Below are 10,997 nucleotides of genomic sequence, written 5' to 3' on the forward strand. Positions count from 1 at the left end.
CAGTGAGAACACAGCAGTGGTGTGAATGGGATAGGGGTAAATGGACGGGGAGGAAGCCAGGAGGAAAGGAACAGGACTGGAGGGAGGTATGTGGGAGACAGGATTAAAAGATGTGGCGTTGAGTATGGGGAGGGGGGCAGAGGAATGAATGGGCATGGGGTAGGGGGGATAGAAAGTGGGGGCCTGCCTTTCTCTCCCTCCCCTGCATCAGTCATTGGCACTCATTGTCTCCCAAGTCCTATGCTGATCCCCATTTCAAAACTGCATTTCTCCTCTGTGCAGTGCAGCCAATGCGCATCATGTCATTGAAATTTTACATGATAACAGTGAGTCTGGATTTTCCATGTGTCTTTCTGAACATGTGCAGTTGCCCACAGTTATGGGTGTCAGCAGAAACTGCCTTTCTATAAGGAGTGTATGGCCTGAAAGAGTGAGACAATTTGAATACTTAATGGAATGACCCTTTCTAAACAGCCAGAGTAACAGCACTGGGTGTTAACAGGACAGCCAGGCTGTGGCTGGCCTATTAATATCAGGCAGATTCAGTGACTATCAACCCCATGCCTGTCAAAATGTCAACATTACTCGTGAAAAGCTCTGAATTATCAATTGTCGAGAGAAACACTAAAGAACAAACCTCAGGACAAGAAACATTTACTCACATAATGCTTGTCATCATTTTCATTGTAGGCCAGCTTCACAACACCATAGGAACCCTGTCAACAATTCAGAGCCCAGATTAGTCATTGCTGAAAACAATTGTAAACAAAATACCTAGACAGCAGAGGGTAAACATAGTCACAAACATTTAAACAATATTTTTGAAAACATTCATTGTTTGATGTGGTAATTAAAGACCAAGATTCCTCGGGCCTTCTCCTCCAATTCTGCCCAAGTCTAAAACAACAGCAAGACTGGGATTTGAGGCAGGACTCAAACACAACCGATAGCAGCCATTCCTGGAAGTTACTTGCTGTGACCTTGCTTTACGTTCTGCCTGAGAGGCAATAAGGCCAGGAAAGGAATCTAACATGCTGGTGAGCATCTTGTCTCTGGTCTCAGAATCATCGATTGGATTAACGAATGGTTAGAGCACAGAAGAAGGCCATTTAGCCTGTCATGTCCTTGTTGACTCTCTGCAAGAATAAATCAGCTACTCCAACTCACCAGCTCTTTCTTCGTGGCCATGTATTTTTTCTCATCGGGGATTAATCCTGAGGAAGGGTCACCAGACTTGAAATGTTAACTCTGTTTTTTCCTTCACAGATGCTGCCAGACCTGCTGAGCTTCTCCAGCAACTTTATTTTTGTTCCTGATTTACAGCATCCGCAGTTCTTTTGGTTTTTATTAATCCAATTCCCTCTGGGAGTAATTTCAAGTTTGCATTTTCAGTAGTGCATTCCAGATCGCAACCACTCAATGCACTAAAAAGCTTTTTCTCATATTGCCATTGGCCCTTTATCCAATGATCTTTTACAGCTCTGAATTCTTGGCCCTCCCAGCAGTGGGAACAGTTTCTCCCTGTCTAACCTGGCCAGATCCTTCGTGATTCTGCATGCTTCTATCAAATCTGCTCTCAATCTTCTCTTCTCCAAGGAAAATAACTTCAGCTTCTCTAGTCTAGTGCACAACCGAAGTCCTCAGCCTTGGAATTTCCCCTGATAATCTTTTCTACATCCTCTTTAAAGCTTTCACAGCTTCCTAATGTCTGGTGACCAAAGCTTGGGGATACAATACTCCAGTGGACATGGAGCCTCTATTTTGTAATGGTTCATCATAACTTGCTTGTTTCTGTACTCAGCACCTCTGCTTACAAAATGTAGGGTTTCATATAATTTATGAACCACTTTCTCAAACTACCTTGTCACCTTCAATGTCTCTGTGTTCTTTCTACTAACATAAATCAATTCACTCTTCTGTATACTAAACTCTGTCTCTGTCACTGTCTGCCCATTCCAAGAGACTGTCTATCTTCTTTTGAAGTTCTACACTCTACTCCTCAGTTCACAATACTTTCAAGTTCTGTATCATCTACAAATTTTGAAATTGTGTCCTATACATTCAAGGCTGAGTCATGAATATAGATCAAGAAAAGCAGTGGTCCAAGTAACAACCCTTGGGGAACCCCACTGTATACCTTCCTCCAGTCCCAAAAACAGCTGTTCTTCGCTATTCTGTTCCTGTCATTCAACCAATTTCATATCCACATTACCACTCTTCTTATTACTAATGAGGTCTAACTTTGCTCCCAAGTCTGTTGTGTGATGCCTAATCAAATGTGTTTTGGAAGTCCACGTACACAAAATCAACAGTATTACCATCATCAACCATCTTTGATACCTCATCCAGAAACTTGATCAAAGGGACAATAAAAGTGCAGTGACCCATTTTATATATATATTTGAATTTATAAAAGGTAAGACGGAGGCTAGAATGGACATTGGACTGCTGGAAAATGAAGTTAGCAAATACTAATGGGGAACAAAGGAATGGTGGAGGAACTGAATCAGTTTTCATGGTGGAAGACACAAGTAGCATATCAGAATTTCAAGAGAGAGGGGGTCAGAGGTGAGTGTAGTGGCCACTAATAAGGAGAAGGTGCTGGGGAAACTTAAAGATCTGATGTGGATAAATTACCCAGACCAGACGGACAACATCCCAGGATTCTGAAGGAGATAGTTGAGGCAATTGTAGAGGCATTGGTGGTGATCTTGCAGGAATCGCTGGAGTCAAGGAGGGTCCCAGAGGACTTGAAAAAAGCTAATGTAACACCCCTGTTCAAGAAGGGAGGTGGGGAAGATAGGAAACTATAGGTTGGTTAGCCAGACCTTGGTCATTGGGAAGATATTAGAGTCCATTATTATAAGATGGAAGTATGAAGTACTTGGAAATGAATGATAAAATAGGGCTGAGTCAGCACAGCTTTGTCAAGGAGAAGGCATGTCTGACAAATTTGTTAGAATTCTTTGAGGAGGTAATGAGAAAGTTAGACAAAGGAGGCCAGTGGATCTGATCTATTTGGATTTCCAGAAGGCCTTTGTCAAGGTGGGGCCACACAGCAGGCTGCTAAATAAGATAAGAGCCCATTGTGTAAGGGTCAAGGTACTGACTTTGTTAGAGAATTGGCTGACTGACAGATGGCAGAGAATGGGGATAAAGGGATCTTTTTCAGGATGACAGCCACTGATTAGTGGAGTTCAGCAGGGGTCCGTGTTTGGATCACAGCCATCCACGGTGTACATAAACGACCCAGCGAAGGAACTGGGGACATAAACTCAGGTGGAGGGACAAGTAATATTGAGGAAGTCAGGAGGCTGCAGAAGGACTTGCACAGGCTATGGGGGAGGCGATGGCCTAGTGGTATTATCGTTAAAATGTTAATTCATAAACCCAGATAATGTACTGGGGACCCGGGTTCAAATCGCACCATGGCAGATGGTGGAATTTGAATTCAATAAATATCTTGAATTAAGAATCTAATGATGACCATAAATCCATTGCCGATTGTCGGAAAAACCACCCATCTGGTTCACTAACGTCCTTTAGGGAAGGAAACTGCCATCCTTACCTGGTCTGGCCTACATATGACTCCAGACCCACAGCATTGTGGCTGACTCTTAACTGCCCTCTGGGCAATTAGGAATGGGCAATAAATGCTGCCTAGCCAGTGACACCCTCATTCCATGAATGAACAAAGAATAAAAAATGAGTGGGCAAAAAAGTAGCAAATGGAATACGACGTGGGAAAGTGTGAAGTTGTGCACTTTAGTAAAAAGAATAAAGGCAGAGATTATTTTCTAAATGGGGAAAGGCTTTGGAAATCTGAACGGGCATAGGAGTCTTGGTTCAGTATTCTCTTAAGGTTAGCATACAGATTCAGTGGGCAATTAGAAAGTCAAATGCAATGTTAGCATTCATTTCAAAGAGGGCTAGAATATAAGAGCAGGGATGTCCTGCTAAGGCTGTATAAGGTTCTAGTCAGATTGAAACTACATTTGGAATATTGTGAGCAGTTTTGGGCCCCATATCTAAGGTGGTGGTTTACAAGAATGATCCCAGGGATGAAGAACTTTTCATATGCAGGGTTAAGGGCTCTGGATCTATCCTCAAAATTTAGAAGGATGTTAGGGGATCCCATTGAAACTTACAGAATACTGAAAGGCCTGAGTACAGTAGATATAGAGAAGATGTTTCCACTATTAGGAGAGACTAGGACACAAGGGCACAGCCTCAGATTGAAGAGACAACCCATTTGAATTGAGATAAAGAGCAATTTCTCCAACCTGAGGGCGGTTAATCTGCGGAACTCATTGCTGCAGAAGACTGTGAATGCTAAGTCATTGTATGTATTTAAGACAGAGTTAAATAGGTTCTTTATGAGTAAGCGGTTGAAGGGTTACTGGCAGAAGCCAGGAGAATGGAATAGAGAAACACATCAGCCACGAATAAATGGCAGACAGACTCAATGGGCTGAATGGCCTAATTCTGCTCATATATCTTATGGTCTTTATAAAACAATATTGAGGAACCTGTTAGATTTTTTAAAAACTAATCAAAATTAGGTAAATAGAATTTGCCTTTCCTTAATTAATTCACTTTTGTCCAAGTGAATGTTTTACTCTAAATTACTTCTTCATCTAGTGACTGGAAGAGAAGAGAGATTCAGGAAGGTGTGGTAGCACAGTATACTCAGTGACGGAAGATCCAGAGGTCCATTATTTACTGAAATTTTAACTGATTAAAGATTTAGCAGGAGGGAGTCAGCCATACATTTTAGGTTTATTCAATACATTCGCATCAGTTGTATAAAATCTGTGTCTTGAGGAAGGAGCAACAGTCCTAAAGCCAGTGTTTTCAAATAAACCAGTTGGACTATAACCTTTTTACACCAAGATTCCCAGTCCCTCTCTCTGCCTGAGAAGCAGTCTTATCAGCACAGTCCATCCACGGTGCTGGGTAAATTTGGCACCCCCCACCTCAAATGATGTCCATACAATGTTATTTTTCCAGAATTAAGTTCATGGCAAGACTTCACACTGAATTTTCAAACACCTTCCCTGCTCTTCACAAGAACACAAGAAATATGAACAAAGCCATTCAGCCTGTCAAGCTTGTTCTGCCATTCAATGTCGTCATGGCTGTCCTTAGATTCCAACTTCACTTCTTGCCTGCGCCCCATATCCCTCAATTCTCTGTGACCAAACATCTGGCCACCCCAGCTTAAGTGTATTTAATGAAGGAATACTTTCAACTGGTGTAGAATTACAGAGAGATACAATTTTCTTTATTAAAATAATTTGTCCTCATTTCAGTCCTAAACGATCATCCCTTATTCTGAGACTGTACAACTGGGTTTTGGACTCCCCAAACAGCAGAAACAATCTCTCAATCTACCTCATGAAGGCCCCTCAGAATCTAAATATTTCAATGAGACGCAATTTAGACACCAGAGCATATGGGCCGAATTTATTCTTCACAATCATTTTCCACATAAATGCTGATGTGGGAATGATAGTTCTGAGAAAGGGTCGCTGGACTTGAGACGTTAACTCTGACTTTTTCTTCACAGATGCTGCCAGACTTGCAGAGATTTTCCAGCAACTTCTGGTTTTGTTCCTGACTTATAGCTTCCGCAGTTCTTTCAATTTTTATGATAGTTCAGGTGTTTGGCACTGGACTGAATGGACTGAAAGGCCTCCTTCTGTGCTGTAATAATTGTACGATCTATGAGTCTACAATTGGACTCGCATCTAGCAATGACTTAAAGTTCCATTCCAGTAGATTGTCTAATAGATTCAATAACTCTGATCATTTGTAGGCTGGCACCAGAGAAAATGGCCATGAAAATTGTCACGTGGTCACAAAAAAACATAACCACTTTCCTAACGTCATTTAGGGAAAGCATTATGCTTCCTTAGACTCTTGTGGTCTTCATGTGAATCCAGTCACACAGTACATGGTTGACTCTTAAAACATTCTGCAATTGTCCCCAACACCATATTCAGAATGCAAAAAAAATGGGTAATCTCATTTATTCAATGAATATCCGTCATATTTGAGATGGTATGTAGATGGTGCTGGCAAGGCGACACTTTGATGCCAACCCTTAATTGAAATAGTTATTTCTAAGGACAGTTAAGAGGCAACCATATTGCTGTGGATCTAAAGTCACATGTAGACCAGAATGGGCGAGGATGGCAGTTTCCCTACCCTAAAGGACATCAGTGAATCGCATGGGTTTTTAACAAAAATCAATGATCATTGTCATGGTCAACATTACTACTGTTTTCAATTCTAGACTTATTAATTTCATTCGAATTCCACCAGATACAGTGGTATGATTTGAACCAATGTTCCCTGAACATTAATTTGGGCCTCTAGATTACTAGTCCAGTGGTATTACCACCATACCAGCATCACCACACCCACCTCCATTTGGAAAGTTATGGATCAAAGAGAGCTATATTTCCAACACTTTCTGTTGGATTATGATTAATTTTGAACAGTTAGCTGCTACATAGTTACCTTTCCAATCTCAGTCTTCAGCGTGTATTGGTTCAGCTGCGTGGAATCCTGCAAGGTAAACACAGGAAAGAAAGGTGGAGTTAATTCCAGCCATTCATGTTTTAACAGCAGAAGACAAGACAAGTTTAATCATCCCTGCTAAATTCAGTCCTCTAGCATTTGGACACACTGACCGCTATTTGGGAATTGCACTTTGGACAAGTAGAAATTGAAAGAATTGTAGATGAAAGGTCAGCTCCAGGATTTTGATCCTGAGGCTAGGGTTTTTGGAGCTTCTCTGCTCTGGTCATCTTTTTAAACAATTCCTTCTGAGTATGACTGACAGAAATGGAACACATTGTTAGGATGACAGGTCGAAAACCCAAAATACTATGGGCGTTCTTAGCCTCTAATTTTAAAATATGCTTTTTTAAAAGAGGACTGCTTACAGAGACAAAATAACTGCAAGTATAAATTCAGCAGTTGGCCGGCAAAGGTTCTGCAACATTGAAACATGACAAAGGAACTTCAAACAGACTGGACTGTGATCTCTTGTGACTGCAAGTATAACAAGGCGTTGCGACCCCTGCTCAACAGTAAGCTGCTCACTCAGGATTATCTCCCAAAGCTGCAGACATAGTTTTTCCGTGAGGAATACATAAGGGCAGGGGTTAAAAGCCAGTTTCAACTCTACAGGTGTGGACAGGTATGACTAAACATTCTCACATGTCCCAGCCTTTGTTTGAGTGTTAGATCGCTGGGAAGGTCACAGTCAAAGAATTAGCCCCTAGACACCCCCATGTTGCAGGCAAGGACACCTCTGAGTACTAGAACGCACCTAACTAGTAGCCAGACAAATGACAAACAGAACAACAAAAGACTCTACAAAAAAACCAAAACAACAGTGGATGCTAGAAATCAGAACAAAAACAAAAATTGCTGGAAAAGCTATAGGAAGGATGTTATTAAACTGGAAAGGGTGCAAAAAAGACTTACAAGGATGTCACTGAGACTGGAAGGTTTGAGTTATAAGGAGAGGCTATTTCCACTGGGGCATTGAAGGCTGAGGGGTGACCTCGTAGAGGTTTATAAAATCATGAGGGGCATGGATAGGGTGAATAGCCAAGGTCTCTTGCCCAGGGGAGGAGAGTCCAAAGCTAGAGGGCAAAGGTTTAAAGTCAGAGCGGAAAGATTTAAAAGGAACTGACAGGCAACTTTTTCACACAGAGGGTGGTGCATATGTGGAACAAGCTGCTACAGGAAGTGGTAGAGGTGGGTACAATTACAACATTTAAAAGACATTTGGATAGGTACATGGATAGGAAACATTTAGATGGAAATGGGCCAAATGCAGTAAAATGGGTCTAGTTCGGTTTAGGAAACCTGGTCAGCATGGATAATTGAGGCCTATGGGCCTTTTTCTGTGCTGTAAGACTCCATATCTCTGTAATTCAGCAGGTCTTGCAGCATCTGTGGAGAGAAAGCAAACATTTCGGGTGCAGTGACCCTGCTTCAGAACTGATGGTATCTAGGAAAAGAGTGGTATTTATGTAGAAGATGGGGTGCAGGAGTGGGGAGGAGTAAATAATAGGTGGAACTAGAGCTCAAATTGAGGGAAAAACAGCTGGGGAGGCAAAGGACTGGATAAAGCTCAGCCTGGGAGAATGAACAGCTGCCAATGGGGACTATTAGTTGCTGATAATGTGTGTGTCAAAGCAGTCTATGTGGGGACAAGGCCTGGTATGTAGGCGTTGGGGTAAGGACATGGGAAAAGGTACTAAAGCCCTAAAATTGTTGAATACTGAGTCCAGGAGGCTGCAGAATTCTCAAGCAGAAAATGAGGTGCTGTTCTTCCAGCACAAAAGACTCCCTCTAACCATGAACACTGGAATTCAATCAGGTCAAAGGAATCAGAATTATAGAATCTCAACAATCTGAAAAAGCAAGGATCAGCAAATTGACTGTTCAATTAACAACATCAACACTATTGGTAATCTCCACTGTAACAGCTGTAACATTCAACTATCCACTTTTTGCACAAAATTCAGAGACTTTTTTTTTACTTTTATTATCTTTTATTTCCAATTTAGGTGATTGTGTGTCACATTGGTATTTCTTCTAGCATATATTAATTAATAAACTCGCTTTTGTTTTGTTAATTCACAAAAAGCCTTTTTTATTCATATTGGCACTTAAAACGTAAGTTCATGCGGTCTGGGACCAGGTTATCCACAAGGGAAGGGATTATTTTAAAACTAACCTTGATGCAACCAACAAAGGGATAAAGGATTAAAACAAGGGAGCCAATTTATTTCTCCTCACCCGGAAGCTTGACACTTTGGGGAAATCATACCTGGAACCCTAATGAATTGGGGAACTCCACAAGGGGGTCTGGTCAGAATGATATGTGTACAAAATAGCACTGCCCAATTCTTTGCCAGGTGATTAACCAGCCTGCGTGGTCCCTGCCTTGACAGCTCCCACCTCCAGTGGTTTGACTTAGTGTGACCCTTGCTGTGACTCACTCAGCTCAGTCGTCTATTCCTGATTAAAAACTTTTAGCTGAAACCATTTCCTAGTCGTCAAAGGTCTGTGTACGGGGTGAACATCTGGGAATACTGACAAAAGGGTAGTTCTTCTATTGATTCACCCACTAGATCCATTACAATCAATGTTCTGATTTTGACCTTTGCAATGATCTTACGAATTGCCCCAGCAGTGGAACAAGGTGAAGGACAGGGTACTGTTTGTTTACTCAAGGAATATTGCAAGTGAGACTGAAGCAATAAACTCTATGGCTATGATTAGAAATGCTAACAACTGGACATAAATGCAATGGTGTGCAGCTGTTGGGATTTTATACAATGGGATCTGGCTATCTGCTGCATATTTACGCCATAAGGTTGAGATCTCTGCTGGGTTTTATATGATGGCAAATTGGCACATATTCAGGGCTCAAAACAAATTTTTGAATCACAGCTTGCTTCCAATTGAAAACCACAAAGTGGGATCTGTAGAGAAGAAAGGCTTTCTACTTTCGATTATAGCACTGAATCCATTTAAACAGTCTTATTTGAATTCTGAACTCCCAAGTCAAGGAATGGAGCTGGCCACCAGTTAGATTAGAATAGACTACGAGAGTGCTTTCTCTGTTCCCACCATATCATTTGGAGATTTAAATTCCCAGTCACAGATCACAGCAGAAAGCTGAAATTAATTCTGATTTTTTTCTAAAAATCATAAATACATTTTTAACAACTTTTGTCCATCTAAATAGATAAAGATAGCCTTTTGATGTGAAAAACTCTTTCCACGGCCAGTCGAATGCTAGAACCTGCAGTTATACAACTTTTTCAATTCCTATTCTCTGGATGTGAGCCCAACTGGAATTTATTCTCCATCTCCGCTACCCTTAATAAAAACCAAAAGAACTGCGGATGCTGTAAATCAGGAACAAAAACAAAGTTGCTGGAAAAGCTCAGCAGGTCTGGCAGCATCTGTGGAGGAGAAAACAGGGTTAATGTTTCGGGTCCAGTGACCCTTCCTCAGAACTCAGCTCTAATGAATCTAGCTTTGTCTCTGATTGTCTTCCTTTAGGGTCTTTTTCTTGCCTGCCCCTCTTGGAGATGCTGATTACATGTCTCATGATCCTCTTCTGGCAATCTCCTCTGTCCCGATTCAATGTAAACAAGTAATCAACAATCTCTTTTGGGCCTAAAATGCAAAGAAAGGGCATTTCCTAAATGGTAAAAAGCTAAAGACATTGGAAATCCAAATCAACTTGTGGCCCAGGTATAAATCATTAAATAATTATGAATGGGTAGAGAACCCAATGGGGAGCGGGATGCTGGCCTTTTTAGCCTGAGGACTAGAATACAAGGGGAAAGAAGTTATGCATCAGCTACGTAAAGCCCTAATCAGACTACACCAGAAGTCCTATGAATAATACAATACCACACATTATGGTCCTCAGAGAAATGCAGTATGGTGTGATAAAGATATACATATATTACTATAATTTGGGAATTTGGATGTTAAAGCAAATGTAAAATAAATTTTGCTTTCAACTCTGTGGAAGTGACAGTTCTTCTTAATGAAGGCAAAAAGCCATTTGGAACAGTGAACTAAAGACATCGTTTCCAAAAAGCATGTGATTTAAGTTAAAAGCCTCAGTCAGATACTTGTGGCATTTTTTTCTGAAAGTTTACTTTTTATTTATTCAATTTTTTGTGGCATCGCTGGCTGGCCAGTATTTATTGCCAAACCCTAATTGCATTGAGATGGTGGTGTTGAGCTACATTCTTGAACTGCGTCAGCCCACCTTCAATGGATTGACCCACAATACCATTAGGGAGGGAATTCCAGGATTTTGGCCAAGCAACAGTGAAGGAACAGTGATATATTTCCAAGTCAAGATGGTGAATGACTTGGAGGGTAACTTGATGCTGGTGGAGTTCCCATATATCTGCTGCCCTTGTCCTTCTAGATGGAAG

The 10,997-nt window shown here is 41.2% G+C and overlaps 1 protein-coding gene across 5 annotated transcripts in view; it reads right to left on the reverse strand.

Annotated features, from left to right (window-relative positions):
* Positions 1-10,997, reverse strand: part of camkk1a (calcium/calmodulin-dependent protein kinase kinase 1, alpha a) — a 145,561-nt gene that overhangs the window by 81,441 nt on the left and 53,123 nt on the right. For all 5 annotated transcript variants that reach the window (XM_048612776.1, XM_048612773.1, XM_048612774.1 and 2 more), the window contains 2 exons: positions 6,526-6,573; positions 663-716 (listed from right to left, as the gene is read on the reverse strand). In XM_048612776.1, coding sequence (XP_048468733.1) covers positions 663-716; positions 6,526-6,573 — 102 coding nt within the window. The remainder of the gene's footprint in view (positions 1-662; positions 717-6,525; positions 6,574-10,997) is intronic.

This window comes from Rhincodon typus, chromosome 26 (assembly GCF_021869965.1).
Source record: "Rhincodon typus isolate 14 chromosome 26, sRhiTyp1.1, whole genome shotgun sequence".
Taxonomy (NCBI): domain Eukaryota; kingdom Metazoa; phylum Chordata; class Chondrichthyes; order Orectolobiformes; family Rhincodontidae; genus Rhincodon; species Rhincodon typus.